Below are 25892 nucleotides of genomic sequence, written 5' to 3'. Positions count from 1 at the left end.
TGATCCACCTCTACGCAGACGACACCATTCTGTATACTTCTGGCCCTTCTTTGGACACTGTGTTAACAACCCTCCAGGCAAGCTTCAATGCCATACAACTTTCCTTCCGTGGCCTCCAATTGCTCTTAAATACAAGTAAAACTAAATGCATGCTCTTCAACCGATCGCTACCTGCACCTACCCGCCTGTCCAGCATCACTACTCTGGACGGCTCTGACTTAGAATACGTGGACAACTACAGTGCCTTGCGAAAGTATTCGGCCCCCTTGAACTTTGCGACCTTTTGCCACATTTCAGGCGTCAAACATAAAGATATAAAACTGTATTTTTTTGTGAAGAATCAACAACAAGTGGGACACAATCATGAAGTGGATCGACATTTATTGGATATTTCAAACTTTTTTAACAAATCAAAAACTGAAAAATTGGGCGTGCAAAATTATTCAGCCCCTTTACTTTCAGTGCAGCAAACTCTCTCCAGAAGTTCAGTGAGGATCTCTGAATGATCCAATGTTGACCTAAATGACTAATGATGATAAATACAATCCACCTGTGTGTAATCAAGTCTCCGTATAAATGCACCTGCACTGTGATAATCTCAGAGGTCCGTTAAAAGCGCAGGGAGCATCATGAAGAACAAGGAACACACCAGGCAGGTCCGAGATACTGTTGTGAAGAAGTTTAAAGCCGGATTTGGATACAAAAAGATTTCACAAGCTTTAAACATCCCAAGGAGCACTGTGCAAGCGATAATATTGAAATGGAAGGGGTATCAGACCACTGCAAATCTACCAAGACCTGGCCGTCCCTCTAAACTTTCAGCTCATACAAGGAGAAGACTGATCAGAGATGCAGCCAAGAGGCCCATGATCACTCTGGATGAACTGCAGAGATCTACAGCTGAGGTGGGAGACTCTGTCCATAGGACAACAATCAGTCGTATATTGTACAAATCTGGCCTTTATGGAAGAGTGGCAAGAAGAAAGCCATTTCTTAAAGATATCCATAAAAAGTGTTGTTTAAAGTTTGCCACAAGCCTCCTGGGAGACACACCAAACATGTGGAAGAAGGTGCTCTGGTCAGATGAAACCAAAATTGAACTTTTTGGCAACAATGCAAAACGTTATGTTTGGCATAAAAGCAACACAGCTCATCACCCTGAACACACCATCCCCACTGTCAAACATGGTGGTGGCAGCATCATGGTTTGGGCCTGCTTTTCTTCAGCAGGGACAGGGAAGATGGTTAAAATTGATGGGAAGATGGATGGAGCCAAATACAGGACCATTCTGGAAGAAAACCTGATGGAGTCTGCAAAAGACCTGAGACTGGGACGGAGATTTGTCTTCCAACAAGACAATGATCCAAAACATAAAGCAAAATCTACAATGGAATGGTTCAAAAATAAACATATCCAGGTGTTAGAATGGCCAAGTCAAAGTCCAGACCTGAATCCAATCGAGAATCTGTGGAAAGAACTGAAAACTGCTGTTCACAAATGCTCTCCATCCAACCTCACTGAGCTCTAGCTGTTTTGCAAGGAGGAATGGGAAACACATTTAGTCTCTCGATGTGCAAAACTGATAGAGACATACCCCAAGCGACTTACAGCTGTAATCGCAGCAAAAGGTGGCGCTACAAAGTATTAACTTAAGGGGGCTGAATAATTTTGCACGCCCAATTTTTCAGTTTTTGATTTGTTAAAAAAGTTTGAAATATCCAATAAATGTCGTTCCACTTCATGATTGTGTCCCACTTGTTGTTGATTCTTCACAAAAAAATACAGTTTTATATCTTTATGTTTGAAGCCTGAAATGTGGCAAAAGGTCGCAAAGTTCAAGGGGGCCGAATACTTTCGCAAGGCACTGTACAAATACTTAGGTGTTTGGTTAGACTGTAAACTCTCCTTCCAGACCCATATCAAACCAAAGACCCATATCCAATCCAAAGTTAAATCTAGAATTGGCTTCCTATTTCACAACAAAGCATCCTTCACTCATGCTGCCAAACATACCCTTGAAAAACTGACCATCCTACCAATCCTCGACTTTGGCGATGTCATTTACAAAATAGCCTCCAATACCCTACTCAACAAATTGCATGCAGTCTATCACAGTGCAATCCGTTTTGTCACCAAAGCCCCATATACTACCCACCATTGCGACCTGTACGCTCTCGTTGGCTGGCCCTCGCTTCATACTCGTCGCCAAACCCACTGGCTCCATGTCATCTACAAGACCCTGCTAGGTAAAGTCCCCCCTTATCTCAGCTCGCTTGTCACCATAGCATCTCCCACCTGTAGCACACGCTCCAGCAGGTATATCTCTCTAGTCACCCCCAAAACCAATTCTTTCTTTGGCCGCCTCTCCTTCCAGTTCTCTGCTGCCAATGACTGGAACGAACTACAAAAATCTCTGAAACTGGAAACACTTATCTCCCTCACTAGCTTTAAGCAGCAACTGTCAGAGCAGCTCACAGATTACTGCACCTGTACATAGCCCACCTATAATTTAGCCCAAACAACTACCTCTTTCCCTACTGTATTTTATTTATTTATTTTGCTCCTTTGCACCACATTATTTGTATTTCTACTTTGCACATTCTTCCATTGCAAATCTACCATTCCAGTGTTTTACTTGCTATATTGTATTTACTTTGCCACCATGGCCTTTTTTTGCCTTTACCTCCCTTATCTCACCTCATTTGCTCACATCGTATTTAGACTTGTTTATACTGTATTATTGACTGTATGTTTGTTTTACTCCATGTGTAACTCTGTGTCATTGTATGTGTCGAACTGCTTTGCTTTATCTTGGCCAGGTCGCAATTGTAAATGAGAACTTGTTCTCAACTTGCCTACCTGGTTAAATAAAGGTGAAATAAAAAATAAAATAAATAAATAAAAACTCTCCCAGACCTGCGGGACCCCCCCTGGACCTACACATAGAGGACCCACACCGAGAGGACCTACATCCAGACCACAACACCACCGGCCACATACACACCCCCACCCCAACCAATCAACACCCCCCTCAACCATGCCCACACCCCATTTAGGCCCCCTCAGATCAGACCTATGCCCCTCCTGTCCAACCCATGCACCCACCCCTGCAAAGAGGGCCTCAACATGGAAGTCACACATATGCCCAGGCCATGAGCGGGCCAACAGGCCCAACCCCCACTCTTGCACTAACCCAAGCCAATAGCAGGAACCAGATGCTCAGCAGGCTCTGCTCACACTTACTGGCCTGAGGCCAAACATGGCCAACCACATTGGACACTTTATGGAACACAAAGCCTTCACTATCTCATCCTGGAATATCCAAGGCCTGAGGTCATCTGCCTTTAGCCTAAAGAGCTGGAACCTGAAATTGGAAATACAGACATTGTCATCCTACAAGAAACCTGGTATAACCCTATTACAGGGGCTGAGTCACTGGCTTACTGGTGCTCTTTCATGCCGTCCCTAGGAGGGGTGTGTCACTTGAGTGGGTTGAGTCACTGATGTGATCTTCCTGTCTGGGTTGACGTCCCCCCTTGGGTTGTGCCGTGGCAGAGATCTTTGTGGGCTATACTCGGCCTTGTCTCAGGATGGTTAGTTGGTGGTTGAAGATATCCCTCTAGTGGTGTGGGGGCTGTGCTTTGGCAAAGTGGGTGGGGTTATATCCTTCCTGTTTGGCACTGTCCAGTGGGTATCATCGGATGGGGCCACAGTGTCTCCTGACCGCTCCTGTCTCAGCCTCCAGTATTTATGCTGCAGTAGTTTATGTGTCGGGGGGCTAGGGTCAGTTTGTTATATCTGGAGTACTTCTCCTGTCTTATCCGGTGTCCTGTGTGAATTTAAGTATGCTCTCTCTAATTCTCTCTCTCGGAGGACATGAGCTCTAGGACCATGCCTCAGGACTACCTGGCATGATGACTCCTTGCTGTACCCAGTCCACCTGGCCGTGCTGCTGCTCAAGTTTCAACTGTTCTGCCTGCAGCTATGGAATCCTGACCTGATCACCGGACATGCTACCTGTCCCAGACCTGCTGTTTTCAACTCTCTAGAGACAGCAGGAGTGGTAGAGATACTCTTAATGATCGGCTATGAAAAGCCAACTGACATTTACTCCTGAGGTGCTGACCTGTTGCACCCTCGACAACTACTGTGATTATTATTATTTGACCATGTTGGTCATTTATGAACATTTGAAGATCTTGGCCATGGTTCTGTTATAATCTCCACCCGGCACAGTCAGAAGAGGACTGGCCACCCTTCATAGCCTGGTTCCTCTCTAGGTTACTTCCTAGGTTTTGGCCTTTCTAGGGAATATTTCCTAGACACCGTGCTTCTACACCTGCTTGCTGTTTGGGGTTTTAGGCTGGGTTTCTGTACAGCACTTTGAAATATCAGCTGATGTACAAATGGCTATATAAATACATTTGATTTGATTTGAGTTAAGAACAAATTCTTATTTACAATGACAGCCTAGGAACAGTGGGTTAACTGCCTTGTTCAGGGGCAAAACAACAGATGTTTTACCTTGTCAGCTCAGGGATTCGATCTAGCAAACTTTCAGGTTAATGGCCCAACTCTCTAACCACTAGGCTGCCTGCCTCCTCTGGCTAGAAGTTCAAAAGGAAATGATCTTAACAAAGAAAAATGTCCTCCTGTGTGCTACCTATATCCCCCCACTAGAATCCCCATACTATAATGAAGACAGCTTCTCCATCCTGGAGGGGGAAATCAATCATTTCCAGACCCAGGGACATGTACATGGCTGTGGCGACCTAAATGCCAGAACCAGACAAGAACCTGACACCCTCAGCACACAGGGGAACAAACACCTGCCTGGAGGTGACAGCATTACCTCCCCCATATACCCTCCTAGACACAACTACGACAACATTACCAACAAAAACAGGTCACAACTCCTTCAGCTCTGTCGCACGCTGGGTACATACATTGTCAATGGTAGGCTTCGAGGGGACTCCTATGGTAAGTACACCTATAGCTCATCTCTTGGCAGTAGTACTGTAGACTACTTTATCACTGACCTCAACCCAGAGTCTCTCAGAGTTCACAGTCAGCCCACTGAAACCCCTATTTGACCACAGCAAAATCACAGTCTCCTTGAACAGAGCAATACTCAATCATGAGGCATCAAAGCCAAATGAACTGAGTAATATTAAGAAATGCTATAGATGGAGCGATTGTAGTTTGGAAACCTACCAAAAAACAATTAGGCAACAACAAATTGAACTCCTTTTAGACAACTTCCTGGACAAAACGTTCCAAGGTAATGGTGAAGGTGATAACTTGGCAGTAGAAAATCTTAACAGTATATTTGACCTCTCAGCTTCCCTATCTAAAAATCTAAAAATCTCAAATAGAAAACCGAAGAAAATGAACAACAATGACAAATGGTTTGATGAAGAATGCAAAAATGTAAGAAAGAAATTGAGAAACCTGTCCAACCAAAAACATAGAGACCCAGAAAACCTGAGTCTACACCTTCACTATGGTGAATCACTAAAACAATACAGAAATACACTACTGAAAAAAAAGGAACAGCACATCAGAAATCAGCTCAATGCAATTGAAGAATCCATAGACTCTAACCTCTTCTGGGAAAATTGGAAAACACTAAACAAACAACAACACAAAGAATTATATATCCAAAATGGAGATGGATAAACCATGGATAAACCACTTCTCCAATCTTTTTGGCTCTATAACAAAGAACAAACAGCAAAACATATACATGATTAAATGCAAATCTTATAATTAACTATTAAAGACTACCAGAACACAGTGGATTCTCCTTGAATTAACTGTTGCGACTCTAGGGGCAGTATTTTCATTTTTGGAAAAAAACGTTCCCGTTTTCAACGGGATATTTTGTCAGGACAAGATGCTAGAATATGCATATAATTGACAGCTTAGGATAGAAAACACTCTAACGTTTCCAAAACTGTAAAGATATTGTCTGTGAGTATAACAGAACTGATGTTGCAGGCGAAAGCCTGAGAAAAATCCAATCCGGAAGTGCCCCATATTTTTGAAAGCGCTGCGTTCCAATGCGTCCCTATTGAGCTGTGAATGTGCTATCAACCAGCTTAAGCTTTCTACGTATTCCCCAAGGTGTCTACAGCATTGTGACGTAGTTTTACGCATTCATGTTGAAGAATAGCCGTAGGCGGCTACATTGCGTAAGTGGTCACCTGATGGCTCCCAGGGTGACTCTCGCGTAAAATACAGAGGTAGCCATTACTCCAATCGGTCCTACTGAAAAAAGAATTGTTCCGACGGATATATTATCGAATAGATATTTGAAAAACACCTTGAGGATTGATTTTAAACAACGTTTGCCATGTTTCTGTTGATATTATGAAGCTAATTTAGAATATTTTTTGCCGTTTTCGTGACTGCAATTTCCGGGCGATTTCTCAGCCAAACGTCAAGAACAAACGGAGCTATTTCGCCTACAAAAATAATATTTTTGGAAAAAAGGAACATTGGCTAGCTAACTGGGAGTCTCGTGAGTGAAAACATCCGAAGCTCATCAAAGGTAAACGATTTAATTTGATTGCTTTTCTGATTTCCGTGACCAAGTTACAAAATGCTATGCTAGGCTATCAATAAACTTACACAAATGTTGAAAATCTAGGATGACAGGGTGATCAACAAAAGGCTAAGCTGTGTCTCAATATATTTCATTTGTGATTTTCATGAATAGGAATATTTTCTAGGGATATTTATGTCCATTGCGTTATGCTAATTAGTGTCAGGCGATGATTACGCTCCCGCATGCGGGATGGGGAGTCAGTAAAGGTTTTAACTACAGGACAAAATAAAAACCCTCAAACCCAAAAAGGCATGTGGTGTTAATGGTATCCTCAATGAAATGATCAAATATACAGACAAATTCCAATTGGCTATACTAAAACTCTTTAACCTCTTGAAGCTAGGGGGCACTATTTTTATGTTTGAAAAATAATGTCTCAAAGTAAACGGCCTATTTCTCAGGACCAGATGCTAGAATATGCAGATAATTGACAGATTAGGATAGAAAACACTAAAGTTTCCAAAATGGTCAAAATATTGTCTGTGAGTATAACAGAACTGATATTGCAGGCGAAACCCTGAGGAAAATCCAATCAGGAAGTGCCTCTTATTTTGAAACCCTTCTGTTCCTATGCATGCCTATCCTCCATTTAAAGGGAAATCAACCAGATTCCTTTTTCTATGGCTTCCCTAAGGTGTCAACAGTCTTTATACATAGTTTCAGGCTTTTATTTTGAAAAATGAGCGTGAAAGATCACATTGCGTAAGTGGCTAGGCGGGGGCTCCCAGAGTGAGTTTTTGCGCAACTGAGTAAAGCCGTCATTGTTCCTCTCGCTATTATTGAAAAACCTACACACTCGGTTGATATATTATCGAATTTATATTTTAAAAACTACCTGAGGAATGATTATAAAAAGCGTTTGACATGTTTCTGTGGACATTCCACTATTTGGAATTTCCGTCTGCGTTGTCGTGACTGCTCTTTCCTGTGGATTTCTGAACATAACGCGACAAACAAACAGAGGTATTTTGGGTATAAAAATTATCTTTATGTAACAAAAGGAACATTTGTTGTGTAACTGGGAGTCTCGTGAGTGAAAACATCCGAAGATCATCAAAGGTAAACGGTTCATTTGATTGCTTTTCTGATTTTCGTGACCAAGCTTCCTGATGCTAAGTGTACATAATGCTATGCTAGGCTATCGATAAACTTAAACAAACGCTTGGATTGCTTTCGCTGTAAAGCATAATTTCAAAATCTGAGACGACAGGTGGATTAATATAAGGCTAAGCATTGTTTTGCAATATTGCACTTGTTATTTCATGAATATCAATATTTTTTTGTAATATTATTTGACTGTTGCGCTATGCTATTCAGCGGTTGCTGACGAAAATTATCCCGCGACAGGGATGGGTAGCGTCAAGAAGTTTAATATCATCCTTAGCCCTGGCATCTTCCCCAATAGTTGGAACAAAGGACTGATAACCCCAATCCACAAAAGTGGAGACAAATTTGACCCCAATAACTACCATGGGATACGCGTTAACAGGAACCTTGGGAAAATCCTCTGCATTATCATTAACAGCAGACTCATACATTTCCTCAGTGAAAGAAATGTACTGAGCAAATGTCAAATGGGCTTTTTACCAAATGATCATATGACAGACCACGTATTCACCCTGCACACCCTAATTGAAAAACAAACAAACCAAAACAAAGGCAAAGTCTTCTCATGCTTCGTTGATTTCAAAAAAGCCTTCAACTCCATTTGGCATGAGAGTCTGCTGTATAAATTTACGGAAAGTGGTGTTGGGGGAGAAATAAACGACATGACAAAACCCATTTATACAAACAACAAGTGTGCGGTTAAAATAGGTAAAAAATACACACATTTCTTCCCATTGGGCCATGAGGTGAGACAGGGATGCAGCTTAAGCCCCACCATCTCCAATATATATATAAATAAACAAATTGCCGAGGGCACTAGAAAAGTCTACGCACCCGGCCTCACCCTACTAGAATCTGAAGTCAAATGTCTACTGTTTGCTAATGATCTGGTGCTTCAGTCACCAACCAAGGAGAATCTACAACAGCACCTAGATCTTCTGCACAGATTCTGCCAGACATGGGCACAAGACCAAAATAATGGTGTTCCAAAAAAGGTCCAGACGCCAGGACCACAAATACACATTCCATCTAGACACCGTTGCCCTAGACCACAAAAAAATATATACATACCTTGGCCTAAACATCAGCACCACAGGTAACTTCCACAAATCTGTGAACGATCTGAGAGACAAAGCAAGAAGGGCCTCTATGCCATCAAAAGGAGCATAAAATTCAACATACCAATTAGGATCTGAATAAAAATACTTGAATCAGTTATAGAGCCCATTGCACTTTATGGTTGTGAGGTCTGGGGTCCGCTCACCAACCAAGACTTCACAAAATGGGACAAACACCAAATTGAGACTCTGCATGCAGAATTCTGCTAAAATATCCTCCGTGTACAACGTAGAACACCAAATAATGCATGACCCAACCGAATCATGAGAAAACAAAAAGATCATTACTTGACACATTGGAAAGAATTAACAAAAAAACTCAGCAAACTAGAATGCTATTTGGTCCTAAACAAAGAGTACACAGTGGCAGAATACCTGACCACTGTGACTGACCCAAACTTAAGGAAAGCTTTGACTATGTACAGACTCAGTGAGCATAGCTTTGCTATTGAGAAAGGTCGCCGTAGGCAGACCTGGCTCTCAAGAGGAGACAGGCTATGTACACACTGCCCACAAAATGAGGTGGAAACTGAGCTGCACTTCCTAACCTCCTGCCCAATTTATGACCATATTAGAGATACATATTTCCCTCAGATTACACAGATCCACAAAGAATTGGAAAACAATCCCGATTTTGATAAACTTCCATATCCACTGAGTGAAATACCACAGTGTGCCATCACAGCAGTAAGATTTGTGACCTGTTACCACAAGAAAAGGTCAACCAGTGAAGAAGAAACACCATTGTAAATACAACCTGTCACACCCTGACCTTAGAGATCCTTTATTCTCTATTTTGGGTTAGGTCGGGGTGTGACTAGGGTGGGCATTTTTGTTATTTCTATGTTGACCTGGTATTGTTTCTCAATCAGAGGCAGCTGTCTATCGTTGTCTCTGATTGATCATATTCCTACCTGTTTGTTGTGGGACCTTGTTTGTGTGTAGTGGCCTGTGAGCACTCCATGACTTCATGTTTTGTTTTGCTCTTTATTGTTTTTGTGAGTTTCATTTCAATTAAACATGTGGAACTCTACGTGCGCTGCGCCTTGGTCCATTTATTCCAACGAATGTGACACAACCCATATTTATGCTTATTTATTTTCCCTTTTGTACTTTAACCATTTGTACATCGTTACAACACTGTATATATACATAATATGACATTTGTAATGTCTTCATTCTTTTGGAACTTCTGTGAGTGTAATGTTTACTGTTAATTTTTATTGTTTATTTCACTTTTGTATATTATCTACTTCACTTGCTTTGGCAATGTTAACATATGTTTCCCATGCCAATAAAGCACCTTAAATTGAGGGAGAGAGAGACTCTGACAAAGAGATATTCAGTCTGACAGCCTAGCATCTGCTCTCCATGGTTTATCTCTGCTTCAGCTCAAACAACATCAGTATCAAGGACCAGCCCTACAACTAGCCACTTCCGTAACATTCCCCTAATGATCTTCTAACAACATAAAATAATTTTACCTTACATAATATAATGTAACATAACATTATCATCATACCTCTAAAATGTGCCTACAAAACACCCCCTAACAATTCCATTCTGTTCAAGAGACAGACAATTTTATATAGCACAGCCATATTTATCATGCGAATCAATCTGTCATATGTGTGTCTATCGCCAATCTCTCTGCTGGTTTATCTCCTCAACCAAGCCTCCCTCCTTCTATTTCACCCTCCCTCTCCCATACTCCCTCTATTCCACCCTTCCTCCATCTCCCACTCTCTCTCTCTCTCTCTCTCTCTCTCTCTCTCTCTCTCTCTCTCTCTCTCTCTCTCTCTCCCTCACTCTCCCTCTATCTCCAATCTCTCTGCTGGTTTAGCTTGAGTGCTCTTCAACCAAGCCTCCATCTTGACAGTCTGGACACACACACACAAGCTCTCATTCCCCCAACACCCCCCTCTCCACACACACATCCTCTGCCTCGCTCCCCCAACTGCTTTCTACAAATTTGTTTTGACAGCTGGTGTGTTCATACTCTCAGAACAAACCACACAGGAGAGGTTTTCTCTGTGAAATAACTCAGGGGAGGCTGCATGCATACTGTATGTAGTAACATCCTGAGCTGTACTGAGATCTGTGTTACAGGGTCCGTCGGGGAGAGGAGGTTAAGGCTGTGGGGCCTGGAGACTGTCTCAATGTACTGTGCATAGAAGCAGCCTGACCTGTACTAGCTTTACTGGGTTGTCACAGGTTCTGTCGGGAAGAAGGGAAGGAGGGTTGTGGGGCTGAGGAGCTTCGAGACTCTATGGTTTAATGTAATCTTCTCTTCACACATCATCTATCCTTCCTGTCACAGAGAGACGGCTGTCACTCACTGGCTGTCAGATCACATTATAGAATCAACACAGGGTCGCTTTATGTTTGTTATTTGTTCTTACGTTCTCTATTTCTTCCTCTCTTTGTCTCACTTTCTCTTTCACTTCCTCTCTACCACGGTAGAACAACAACAGTGCCGATTATGACTTACATGATACTTGGTCAAGACTCATACATATAATGCTTCTCAGTATCCTTCTGTCTGTCAGTCTCATACAACACACTGTAACTGGCATCTACCATTGGGAACAGCTATGTACTGTATGTATGACTAGTGTGTGAATAATCATGAATATGTCAGAGCAAACCAAAAATCTAACCTTTAAAATGATATCTGTGGATTATGGAGACACAATGTACCCTGAAAAACATTAGAATCCCAAAAGATTGGCTGTATCTGAAATCCTGTTTTCCTAAATAGAGAAACTGAAAGGCAAATCGAGGAATACCTGAAGCTGACAATAATTCATCTAACTGGCACACTAACATTGCAAAATTGAATTACAGAAATGGGGAGATCTGTATGTGTGTGTTGCTAGGTCTGTAAATGGTCCATATTCACACTTGTCACTTTAAACTTGTTAGATTACTGCCTAACTGCCACAGTTTAGCACAGCTGAATCAATGGTGCTAGGCTGCTAATGAAAATAAAGTGTTTCATCAATATTTAATCTCAAAATGTGTTACCTCGTCAATCTCTAACATATGAATAGAGGTATAAATACTGACAATACAAAACCCCACAAGAGGAGAAGCTGAAACATACTGTAAATACACCAAACACATAGACATAGACACACATACGGAACCTACTAAACTCTAGGTCGTTTTCTGGGTCATCCTCTGCCATCCTCTCCATACATTTCTCGTGTTCTCTCTTGATGACACAGTCAGAGTGGTGGAGACTAGACACCTGCAACACAGAAACATGATCTCATTAGAATATATCAAAACAGTGGGATTTAACCATTCTAGTTATATGTCACCTTAGCTGACATATTAGTTCTTAATCAATTATGGTGACATACAGAACTATTTACATGGGTTAGAGGTCAGACTGCAATAGATCATTATAGACAACCATGTTTAGACATACAGGTCCCAGACTACAATAGATCATTATAGACCACCATGTTTAGACATACAGGCCCCAGACTACAACAAACCATTACAGACCACCATGTTTAGACATACAGGTCCCAGACTACAATAGATCATTATAGACCACCATGTTTAGACATACAGATCCCAGACTACAACAAACCATTACAGACCACCATGTTTAGACATACAGGTCCCAGACTACAATAGATCATTATAGACCACCATGTTTAGACATACAGATCCCAGACTACAACAAACCATTACAGACCACCATGTTTAGACATACAGATCCCAGACTACAACAAACCATTACAGACCACCATGTTTAGACATACAGGTCCCAGACTACAATAGATCATTATAGACCACCATGTTTAGACATACAGATCCCAGACTACAACAAACCATTACAGACCACCATGTTTAGACATACAGATCCCAGACTACAACAAACCATTACAGACCACCATGTTTAGACATACAGGTCCCAGACTACAACAAACCATTACAGACCACCATGTTTAGACATACAGGTCCCAGACTACAACAAACCATTACAGACCAATATGTTTAGACATACAGGCCCCAGACTACAACAAACCATTACAGACCACCATGTTTAGACATACAGGCCCCAGACTACAACAAACCATTATAGACCACCATGTTTAGACATACAGATCCCAGACTACAACAAACCATTACAGACCACCATGTTTAGACATACAGGCCCCAGACTACAACAAACCATTACAGACCACCATGTTTAGACATACAGGTCCCAGACTACAACAAACCATTACAGACCACCATGTTTAGACATACAGGCCCCAGACTACAACAAACCATTACAGACCACCATGTTTAGACATACAGGCCCCAGACTACAACAAACCATTATAGACCACCATGTTTAGACATACAGGTCCCAGACTACAACAAACCATTATAGACCACCATGTTTAGACATACAGGTCCCAGACTACAACAAACCATTACAGACCACCATGTTTACACATACAGGCCCCAGACTACAACAAACCATTACAGACCACCATGTTTACACATACAGGCCCCAGACTACAACAAACCATTACAGACCACCATGTTTAGACATACAGGCCCCAGACTACAACAAACCATTACAGACCACCATGTTTAGACATACAGGCCCCAGACTACAACAAACCATTACAGACCACCATGTTTAGACATACAGGCCCCAGACTACAACAAACCATTACAGACCACCATGTTTACACATACAGGCCCCAGACTACAACAAACCATTACAGACCACCATGTTTAGACATACAGGTCCCAGACTACAACAAACCATTACAGACCACCATGTTTAGACATACAGGCCCCAGACTACAACAAACCATTACAGACCACCATGTTTAGACATACAGGTCCCAGACTACAAGAAACCATTACAGACCACCATGTTTAGACATACAGGCCCCAGACTACAACAAACCATTACAGACCACCATGTTTACACATACAGGCCCCAGACTACAACAAACCATTACAGACCACCATGTTTAGACATACAGGCCCCAGACTACAACAAACCATTACAGATCACCATGTTTAGACATACAGGCCCCAGACTACAACAAACCATTACAGACCACCATGTTTACACATACAGGCCCCAGACTACAACAAACCATTACAGACCACCATGTTTAGACATACAGGCCCCAGACTACAACAAACCATTACAGACCACCATGTTTACACATACAGGCCCCAGACTACAACAAATCATTACAGACCACCATGTTTAGACATACAGGCCCCAGACTACAACAAACCATTACAGACCACCATGTTTACACATACAGGCCCCAGACTACAACAAACCATTACAGACCACCATGTTTAGACATACAGGCCCCAGACTACAACAAACCATTACAGACCACCATGTTTAGACATACAGGCCCCAGACTACAACAAACCATTACAGACCACCATGTTTAGACATACAGGTCCCAGACTACAACAAACCATTACAGACCACCATGTTTAGACATACAGGTCCCAGACTACAACAAACCATTACAGACCACCATGTTTAGACATACAGGCCCCAGACTACAACAAACCATTATAGACCACCATGTTTAGACATACAGGCCCCAGACTACAACAAACCATTACAGACCAATATGTTTAGACATACAGGCCCCAGACTACAACAAACCATTACAGACCACCATGTTTAGACATACAGGCCCCAGACTACAACAAACCATTACAGACCACCATGTTTAGACATACAGGCCCCAGACTACAACAAACCATTACAGACCACCATGTTTAGACATACAGGCCCCAGACTACAACAAACCATTACAGACCACCATGTTTAGACATACAGGCCCCAGACTACAACAAACCATTACAGACCACCATGTTTAGACATACAGGCCCCAGACTACAACAAACCATTACAGACCACCATGTTTAGACATACAGGCCCCAGACTACAACAGATCATTAGGAGGATCTTCATTTGAGACATACAGGCCCCAGACTACAACAAACCATTACAGACCACCATGTTTAGACATACAGGCCCCAGACTACAACAAACCATTACAGACCACCATGTTTACACATACAGGCCCCAGACTACAACAAACCATTACAGACCACCATGTTTAGACATACAGGCCCCAGACTACAACAAACCATTACAGACCACCATGTTTACACATACAGGCCCCAGACTACAACAAACCATTACAGACCACCATGTTTAGACATACAGGCCCCAGACTACAACAAACCATTACAGACCAATATGTTTAGACATACAGGCCCCAGACTACAACAAACCATTACAGACCACCATGTTTAGACATACAGGCCCCAGACTACAACAAACCATTACAGACCACCATGTTTAGACATACAGGCCCCAGACTACAACAAACCATTACAGACCACCATGTTTAGACATACAGGCCCCAGACTACAACAAACCATTACAGACCACCATGTTTAGACATACAGGCCCCAGACTACAACAAACCATTACAGACCACCATGTTTAGACATACAGGCCCCAGACTACAACAAACCATTACAGACCACCATGTTTAGACATACAGGCCCCAGACTACAACAAACCATTACAGACCACCATGTTTAGACATACAGGCCCCAGACTACAACAAACCATTACAGACCACCATGTTTAGACATACAGGCCCCAGACTACAACAAACCATTACAGACCACCATGTTTAGACATACAGGCCCCAGACTACAACAAACCATTACAGACCACCATGTTTAGACATACAGGCCCCAGACTACAACAAACCATTACAGACCACCATGTTTAGACATACAGGCCCCAGACTACAACAGATCATTAGGAGGATCTTCATTTGAGACATACAGGCCCCAGACTACAACAGATCATTAGGAGGATCTTCATTTGAGACATACAGGCCCCAGACTACAACAGATCATTAGGAGGATCTTCATTTGAGACATACAGGCCCCAGACTACAACAGATCATTAGGAGGATCTTCATTTGAGACAGTTTCCTACAGCAGGAAAATAATATTGCAGCAAAAGGAATAGTGAATTATTATGTGAATTATAATTATTGGACAGTTTATTTGGGGTTGATACATTTTTCGTAAGGGAAAATTAAGTCTGGAAGTGGAAATTACAAACTTCAGAAGCCTTTTTAAACCTCACACTAAAAGTTTTAAATGTCCTGGATGTGGACAGTTCTCCTGCAACAGGGTAAATCAAATGAAGATCCTACATCTGTACAAGCATTGACCACAGACCATTAGGAATACACAGAGGGACGCTGAACAGAAAACCACTTACACAGTTTAATTAGCTGTGTACATCCACCTGTTTGTGTTGCTTACACACCAGTGAGCAGTCACAAGACGTGCTATGCAGAATTAGCTCAGTCCTGCTTAATGTGCTATGTTCATTACTCATGAATATCGAAGATAAAGGCAAGAGTTAAGCCATCCAGGACACAGAGGGCATTTGCCCCCAGAAACCAGAACACACACTGAACACCCCCAACATGACAACATGACAACACATAAAGATGAACCATAGATGAACAGAACAGACACTGTATCATCACTGTATTAAGACAAAACAGAGGCAAGCTCATAGCAACAGCCAGGAGCCTGGAGCCACGTACAGAGACATGGAGGTCAGGCCCTGAGAGACCCTCTCTGCCACCCCACGCAGCCTGCTGACGGATGCACAAAGCTGGGCTGCCTGTGGAGGGCAAGGGGGGTTGGAAAGGAGAGAGGGACACTGTCCAGCCTTTGTGCTGGTGTCAGCCCTCAGTCCACGCACACTAGCCCTGGGAGACGTCGGTCCAGCCACGTCATCCTGGCTTTATGAACCTCAGCAGCTCCATGGGGGAGAAGGTTATTATATTATATCCATCGCCACCATAGGAGGTGTGGGTTCTTATACTCACCAGAGTTACTGACGTCAGCAACACAACGTGGGCGCATACACAGACTGGCTGGAACAACAGTTATTGGCTAGAACCAGTGTAGACATTGACTAAGTAACAAACATAGAAAAAAACAACTGTCTACAACTACTGATACTGTAAATAACGACAGTTTTGTGTTTCCAAAATTAAAGAAAAACACATCACTTGATAAAGCAACTATTCCTATGTATCCACAGCTATTCACAATGAGGCATTAGAATTATAGGTCTTCACGGGTCCAACAGACTCGAAATTCTGAGATCCGACCTGTGACCCGAATGGGTCCGGACTGTTGTCTCCGATCTGGGTTGAGCCTGATATAATTGCCACGGGTCTTGGGTATTTGCAATTATAATAGATTTACCGAATGGACCCAATATGACCCATCCCCTGTTAATTTAATGTGTGTGTGAGCTCGTTATCTGTGGCAGCCAATTGCAACTCAATAAAACGTATAGCTTATGACCAGCTGAAACTGGGTCCTCGGGACAAGTTGTGATATTGTAGTAAAGATGAGAAAAATGTTGGCACGGCCAAATGGTGTGCAAGTCACTATTCAGGCTTTCTAACTTTTAAATATTGTATTATCTATTGTTTTTATCATTATTATTATTATTATATATCATTATTATAGGCCTATTTAAGAATCTAAAACAGTTCTTAAAATATGCTAAAAGTGTTTTGTTTCATTGTGTTGAGACATTTTCGTTGGCTAAAAGACAGTTCAAATTAATTTTGGACTGTCTTTTTAATTTTGTGCTCCGTATTTAGTTTAAGATACAGTAGGTTAAAAGTAGGCCTGTTGTAAAATAAATAGCATTAGCCTATTGCTGTTATTTGTTGGCTAGGCCAACGATAGGCACTCGCCTTTGTTGGTAATTTCTGCAATATAGGCATAGCCAGTGAAGCTTTAAACAATTTCTTTAAATATGCAACAAGTGTTTGTTTCATTCTGTTGAGCCATTTTCTTTGACCAAATTAAGTTCCAACTGTAATGTTGTGTTTGTCACAACATAATAGAATTACCAGCCTACTATAGGGCTACACTCACTAATGAAAAGGAAAAAGCAAAACTTTATTTAATACCGCAATATAATAATTACCTCTTCGTATTTTCCCTATAAACAATGCTTGAAGCTGTAAACGATGCTCCAGGTGGGAAAGAAAAGTGTGGAGTGCGATTGAGATTGCGGCATCTGTGGATCTGTTGGGGCGGTATGCCAATTGGAGTGGGTCTAGGGTTTCCGGCATGGTGGTGTTGATGTGAGCCATGACCAGCCTTTCAAAGCACTTCATGGCTACCGACGTGAGTACTACCGGGCGGTAATCATTTAGGCAGGTTACCTTCTCTTTCTTGGGCACAGGGACTATGGTGGTCTGTTTGAAACATGTAGGTATTACAGACTTGGTCAGGGAGAGGTTGACACTTGCCAGTTGGCCCCCACATATTTTGAGTACACATCCGGGTAATCCATCTGACGCGGCTTTGTGAATGTTGACCTGTTTAAAGGTCTTGCTCACATGGCTACGAAGAGCGTGATCACACAGTCGTCCAGAACAGCTGGTGCTCTCATGCATGCTTCAATGTTGCTTGCCTTGAAGCGAGCATAAAAGGCATTTAGCTCGTCTGGTAGGCTAGTGTCACTGGGCAGTTCGTGGCTGGGTTTCCCTTTGTAGTTCGTAATATTTGTCAAGCCCTGCCACATCTGACAAGCGTCAGAGCCTGTGTAGTAGGATTCAATCCTAGTCCTGTATTGAGGACTAAGCTACAAAAAGAACAGAGTTAAATGGTTCCAGTCTGCCGTGAAGCATTTATCCATGTATACGGGTAAGAATTTAGCAACATTTTCAGATATAAGTTTCTAATTTAGTCAGAAAGCCATTTTTATTGCAACTTAAAGCGTTCTGTTAGTTAGCTCGCAAGCTAACGTTACCTGTATGATCTGTGTAGTAATATTAAATGAATCAGAAATCCTTTTGCATTGCTAGTTATAGCCTAATGTTATCTAGCTCACATTGAACCTAGTTTGTTAGCTTTAGCTACCTGCAGATTCATACTACAGCTATGACAATGTTTTTATTGGTAGTAGTATGAGTTGGGATTATGCCGGTTTATTGTTTAGCTACCTAGCTACCTACATGTCTAAACAAAAGACTCCATTTAGGCCGAATTATTACATGACCCATCAAATTAGTCAGGTGTGTATGGGGGTGATTATGGCCATCTATTGTATTTCATGTGTTCATGTCTAGACAATAGAGACCCATCCACTTAGCTAGATGTGGCTGGGGGAGGGGGGGGTTATAGCATTTCGGGTATCAGTGTGTCGGATAAAAGCGTAGGGTTGCAAAGGGTCTAAAATCTTACAGGAAATGTCCTGAATTTTACCAGAAAATTGTCGTGGGAAGTTAAGCCCTGGAATTTGGGGAATGTTGCTTAAATTCATCAAAAAAGTTAGCTTATAACAGTGAACCTTTTTTGTGGGATACACATAAGGCAATTCAAGGTTTTGTGGAATATTCTGGTTAAACTATCTCCAAATCAATGGAATTGGAAACCTCTGCATGCACAATGCTTTCTTCCATCACATGTACAACATTCTCAAGATCTTGCACACTAATGAGATGCTATTGAGCCCACACTACTACACTGTCTGAGCCAACATGCTTTCTGGTAAGTTTTGATTACAATACTGGCTGGGGTGAATATATTTTATAGGACATACGTTATTTTTTGTTTACTTCTTTGGGGTAGGGGGCAGTATTGGGTAGCTTGGATGAAAAAAGTGCCCAAATTAAGTTGCCTGCTACTCAGCCGTAAAAGCTAGAATATGCATATAATTAGTACATTTGGATAGAAAACACTCTGAAGTTTCTATAACTGTTTGATTGATGTCTGTGAGTATAACAGAACTCATATGGCAGGCAAAAACCTGAGAAAATATCCAACCAGGAAGTGGGAAATCTGAGGTTTGTAGTTTTTCAACTCAGCCCCCATTGAAGATACAGGGTGATATTAGTTATGTTTCACTTCCCAAGGCTTCCACTAGATGTCAACAGTATTTAGAACCTGGTTTGAGGATTCTACTCTAAAGGAGGGGCAAATAAGAGCTCTTTGAGTGAGTGGTCTGGCAGAGTGCCACAGCCTCGGTCTGGCGCGCTCACGTGAAAGGTAGCTACGTTCCACTTCATTTATACAGACAAAGGAATTGTCCGGTTGGAAGCTCCGCTAGCAGAACCCCAGTCCTAGACAGGTTAACTAGTAAATAGTAGCCTACAGCAAAGTCTGTTTAAATCATTTCTAACTTGTTAACAATTTCTGCTAGCTAGTTTTTGCTACTATGTGGGTTTTAGCTTGCTTGAGCCTGCTACCTGAGGAGTGTTAATTCACCTGTTTCCATACATGTTTCATTTTTAAATATTTGTCTTACAAATGAGGTGTTTAATCTAACTGCTATTTATCTGCTCATGGAATTGTATTTTTTTACTCCGTTTTTTCTCGTCTTTACAGGAAAATGCTACAGGCACTACCTGATGTGTGGAGACATTTCACTGCAGCTAATGTAGAAGGAAAAGCTGTGTACATTTGCAAATACTGTGCCAAATCATATGTGAAGAATGCAACAAAGATGCATAATCATCTGGCCATGTGCATAAAGTTCCCTCAGCGCTCACAACAAGCAACCTCTGACAAAAGTCCCTCTACTTCTATTTGAGGTGAAAATGATGAATCAGACACCTTATCGATAACAACAGCTCATGTCCTCCTGGAATCAAGTTTTTTTTGACTCAGTGGAGGAACGTAGTCAGAGAAATGCTGATGAATGTCTTGCTCGAGCTGTGTATGCAACTGGTTCAACTCTGATGCTCACAGGCATTGTGCATTGGAAGAGATTTCTGAGTGTTCTTCACCCAGCATACACCCCTCCAACCAGCCATGCTTTATCTACTCATTTGCTGGATACAGAGTTCAACAGAGTTCAAGTGAAGGTCAAGCAAATCATAGAGAAAGCAGACTGTATTGCAATCATCTCTGATGGGTGGTCGAATGTTTGTGGGCAAGGATAATTAACTACATCATCTCCACCCCTCAACCAGTATTCTACAAGAGCACAGACACAAGGGACAACAGACACACCGGTCCCTACATTGCAGATGAGCTGAAGGCAGTCATCAGTGACCTTGGACCACAGAAGGTATTTGCACTGGTGACAGACAATGCTGCGAACATGAGGCTGCTTGGTCTAAAGTGGAGGGGTCCTACTCTCACATCACACACATTGGCTGTGCTGCTCATGCATTGAATCTGCTCCTCAAGGACATCATGGCACTGAAAACAATGTATACACTCTACAAGAGAGCCAAGGAAATGGTTAGGTATGTGAAGGGTCATCAAGTTATAGCAGCAATCTACCTCACCAAGCAAAGTGAGAAGAATAAGAGCACCTCATTGAAGCTGCCCAGCAACACCCATTGGGGTGGTGTTGTCATCATGTTTGACAGTCTCCTGGAGGGGAAGGAGTCTCTCCAAGAAATGGACATATCACAGTCTGCCGATATGGACAGCCCCATCAAAAGCATCCTCATGGATGATGTATTTTGGGAGAGAGTGGTAAGCAGCCTGAAACTCCTGAAACCTATAGCAGTATCCCTTACATGGATTGAGGGAGACAATGCCTGATGTTCAGATTCTGCTTGCAGATGTAAGAGCAGAAATCCGTACGGCCCTGCCCACTTCACTGTTGCTCCAAGCAGAGGAAACTGCAGTTCTGAAATACATCAAAAAGCGTGAAGATTTCTGCCTGAAGCCCATACATGCCGCAGCGTACATGTTGGACCCCAAGTATGCTGGCTAGAGCATCCTGTCTGGTGCGTAGAGAAACAAGGCCTATGGTGTCATCACTACCGTATCTCGCCACCTTGGCCTGGATGAGGGCAAGGTTCTTGGCACCTGGCAAAGTACACTTCCAAGCAAGGGTTTTGGGATGGAGATGCAATATGGCAGTCATGCCAACATGTCTCATCAGCCACCCTGTGGAAGGGACTTTGTGGATATGAGGTTCTTTCCCCTGTTGCCTCCATCATCCTCCAAATCCCACCAACATCAGCTGCCTCAAAGCACAACTGGTCCTTCTTTGGGAACACACACACCAAAGCAAGCAACAGGCTGACCAATACAAGAGTTGAATTGGTGGCGATCCAGGCAAATTTGAGGCTTTTTGAGCCTGACAATGAGCCATCCTCAACAAGGTTGGAAAGTGAGGCCTCAGAGTCTGATGTTAAAGAGGTGGACATTGAGTAGGTCCAGGAAGAAGACATGGAAGCCTGAGAGGAAAACAACCAAAGCTTTAGTTTCTAGACTATCATTTTACAGATTTATGTTGAAAACGTTTTTGGGAGATGCGATGGATCATTGGGGATCATTCAATATTCCCTTTCTTTTGTTGTTCAGTGAAATCATCCCATGTGAAGAGTCAACTCATTTAGTTAAAGTTAAATTCCTAACTAAATTGTTTTTTTGATTTATATTGGAAGGATTTAATCATTTGCAATTATGTCTACGTATGATAAGGTATAAGGTTTATGTTTCTGTCTCCATATGATATGGTAAATATATCCAATACAAAAAACATCTACATTTAAATGATATTAATATTCATTTGCATATATTTCCTTTACTTCCCATATATTCACGTTAATTCCCATATATTCACGTTAATTCCCAAGGAAAGTTTCCACCTTCGTGTATTCCCCAAAATGTGCAACCCTAGTTACAAGTTGATCAACTTTCAAAGCAGAATTACTGTCCCATTGTTCCTCAACTGCAGTGTATGATATACCAATTTATAGCTCTGAGTCTCTACTTTCATCCAATGTATAATTGTTTTTTTAAATATCCAATTTTGCTCCTTTAGACTGAATTGAGGTGGTCGGTCACATATCTGCCTGTGTGTGTGGTCTCTTGCGCTGTGTCCTCTCGCGCCTGGCTTTGTCAGGGTGATTTAAACGATCCCAGAGCAACCTTAACTGATCCAGAAAGTGTGCCGCCCTCACACTGCATGGTTTGATAAGCTCATCATCGGCTAATTGGCCTGGATCAGGACTCGATCTCATCATCATCCTTATGTAGCGTATTGGCGTAGCAATTCACTGAATTATCACGACACTATTAGACACATTGTATTATCACGCCAGTCAATACAGATGGCGTATCTTAATTTGATCATCTTGTTATTGTAGGAATTGTCCTGCGCAGCAGGAAATGCAAACGTGTAATCTATTCAAGGTTTAAAAAGGCTTCTAAAAAGATTGTAGTCTCCATTTTAATATTTCAGACTTGATTTGTCCTACCGAAAAATGTATTTTAATTTATTTAACTAGGCAAGTCAGTTAAGAACAAATTCTTATTTACAATGACGGCCTACCCTGGCCAAACCCTAACCTGGACGATGCTGTGCGCCACCCTATGGGACTCCCAATCACGGCCGGTTGTGATACAGCCTGGAATTGAACCAGGGTCTGCAGTGATGCCTCTAGCACTAGAGATGCAGTGCCTTAGAGCGCTGCACCACCCAGGAGCCCAGTATCAACCCCCACAAAAATTGTTCATTAATTATAATCCACATAACAATTCACATTTCCTGATCCTGAAGGATCATTCTCCTGCTGTGTGAAACTGGCTCACATTAAGATACGCATCTGTAGTTGTTACACCAGGTGACAATGCAGACACATTGTAGAGGTGGAGAATCACTAACGCATCACTGGGGACTAATCCTAGGCCATTACAATATGATGGAAGGATTATTCCACAGCCACAATTAGAGGTGGAGAATCACTAACGCATCACTGGGGACTAATCTTAGGCCATAACAATATGATGGAAGGATTATTCCACAGCCACAATTAGAGGTGGAGAATCACTAACGCATCACTGGGGACTAATCTTAGGCCATAACAATATGATGGAAGGATTATTCCACAGCCACAATTAGAGGTGGAGAATCACTAACGCATCACTGGGGACTAATCTTAGGCCATTACAATATGATGGAAGGATTATTCCATAGCAACATGTTATCAAATGTATTTGCGCCATAATGGTTCTATCTCATCTGCTGATATGAATGAGTGAGATGACATCAGTTCGCCAAGATTAGGCTACTGATGTAGACCTATCCACAAGTTCAGCATATTTGTTCTTAGTGTAAAAAAAAAAGCATATACACACATTTTATTCTGTTTCAGGAAAATCACCCACACACAGTTCTGCTTTAGTCCATTGGTCATGCGGAAAATGATTTGAAAGTATTTCTGATAAAAATGATCTTTCTAAATGCAATACATTGTGTGGAAGTGATGACACACACACACACACACACACACACACACACACACACACACACACACACACACACACACACACTATACACAGTATACACAGAAACACTGACAGAATACACTTTAGTGGAGATGTATCATCGGTGCTAATTAGTATGGTGTTGCTAAGCAGCAGGTAGTCAGGCAGAGCGTATTGGAGTGGAGACAGAGGATGAGAGGAAAGCACCACACGACAGGAGAGCGAAAGCGAGAGAGAGTGGATGCATGTGCGCGAATGTGTGTGGCCTTTGTTATATGAGTTATGCTTCATAAACATTAGTTATTCATGTTTATTGATGAGGGCCATGTCATCCTCCGACTCTGTAACCCAGGCAGGATTAGAGGCCTGATTTGCATTATAAACAGACTCTCTGATTCACCTCATCACTCCATTCATCCCACTCTCTTTCCTCATCTCTCCCTCTCTCTCTATCTCTCTGATTCACCTCATCACTCAATGCATCCCACTCTTTCCTCATCTCTCCCCATCTCTCCATCTCTGAATCACCCCTTTTGTACCTCCATCCTTATCTCTTTCTAAATCACTGCTATTCTCCATCCCTCTCTGTCTAACACGCACAAGGGGTGAGGAAGGAGAAGAAAGGGGTGAGAGAGGAGAAGAGAACGGATAGAGGTGAGGGAGAAGAAGAGATGGGTCAGGGAGCAGAGGAGGTAGGAGAGGGGTGAGGGAGGAGAAGAGAAGAGAAAAGAGAGGAGAGGCGAGGGAGGGAGGAGAGGGTTGAGGGAGGTGAGGAGAAAGGAGAGGGGTGAGGGAGGGAGGAGAGGAGGAGAGGAGAGGAGAGGAGAGAAGAGAAGAGAAGAGAAGAGAAGAGAAGAGAAGAGAAGAGAAGAGAAGAGAAGAGAAGAGAAGAGAAGAGAAGAGAAGAGAAGAGAAGAGAAGAGAAGAGGAGAGGAGAAAGGAGAGGGGTGAGGGAGGAGAGGAGAAAATGAGAGGGGTGAGGGAGTAGAGGGGAAAGGAGAGTGGGGGGAGGAGAGGAGTGGAGGAAAGGAGAGGGGTGAGGGAGGAGAGGAGAGGAGAGGAGAGGAGAGGAGAGGAGAGGAGAAGGAGAGGAGAGGGAGAGGAGAGGAGAGGAGAGGAGAGGAGAGGAGAGGAGAGGAGAGGAGGAGAGGAGGAGAGGAGAGGAGAGGAGAGGAGAAAGGAGAGGGGTGAGGGAGGAGAGGAGAAATGAGAGGGGTGAGGGAGTAGAGGGGAAAGGAGAGTGGGGGGAGGAGAGGAGTGGAGAAAGGAGAGGGGTGAGGGAGGAGAGGAGAGGAGAGGAGAGGAGAGGAGAGGAGAGGAGAGGAGAGGAGAGGAGAGGAGAGGAGAGAGAGGAGAGGAGAGGAGAGGAGAGGGAGAGGAGAGGAGAGGAGAGGAGAGGAGAGGAGAGGAGAGGAGAGGAGAGGAGAGGAGAGGAGAGGAGAGGAGAGGAGAGGAGAGGAGAGGAGAGGGGTGAGGGAGGAGAGGAGAAAGGATAGGAGGAATATGAGAATGAGACACCCTACACTATACTACACTACACTAGTGCCAGTACACAGGGTCATCCTGACATAAATCTGAGGGTAAACATAGTATTTTCTGGTGCCAGAGACCAGACCAGAGAGGTGAAGAGACTGACAATAACTAAGGTCTTTGTGTGCGTACAGTATGCACGTATAAAATTGCCACAGTGACATTGTGAGGTTGAAATAACAAACAGTAAATCCACTCAGCTAAACAA

General features: G+C 42.6%; 1 protein-coding gene across 2 annotated transcripts in view; it reads right to left on the bottom strand.

Annotated features, from left to right (window-relative positions):
- adcyap1r1b (adenylate cyclase activating polypeptide 1b (pituitary) receptor type I) overlaps positions 1–25892 on the bottom strand; it is a 99346-nt gene that overhangs the window by 60327 nt on the left and 13127 nt on the right. For both annotated transcript variants that reach the window (XM_031785697.1, XM_020499450.2), the window contains exon 3: positions 11990–12089. In XM_031785697.1, the coding sequence (XP_031641557.1) occupies positions 11990–12089 (100 nt within the window). The remainder of the gene's footprint in view (positions 1–11989; positions 12090–25892) is intronic.

Source organism: Oncorhynchus kisutch, linkage group LG13, assembly GCF_002021735.2.
Source record: "Oncorhynchus kisutch isolate 150728-3 linkage group LG13, Okis_V2, whole genome shotgun sequence".
Lineage (NCBI taxonomy): Eukaryota > Metazoa > Chordata > Actinopteri > Salmoniformes > Salmonidae > Oncorhynchus > Oncorhynchus kisutch.
This window is presented reverse-complemented; position numbering and strand designations above follow the sequence as displayed.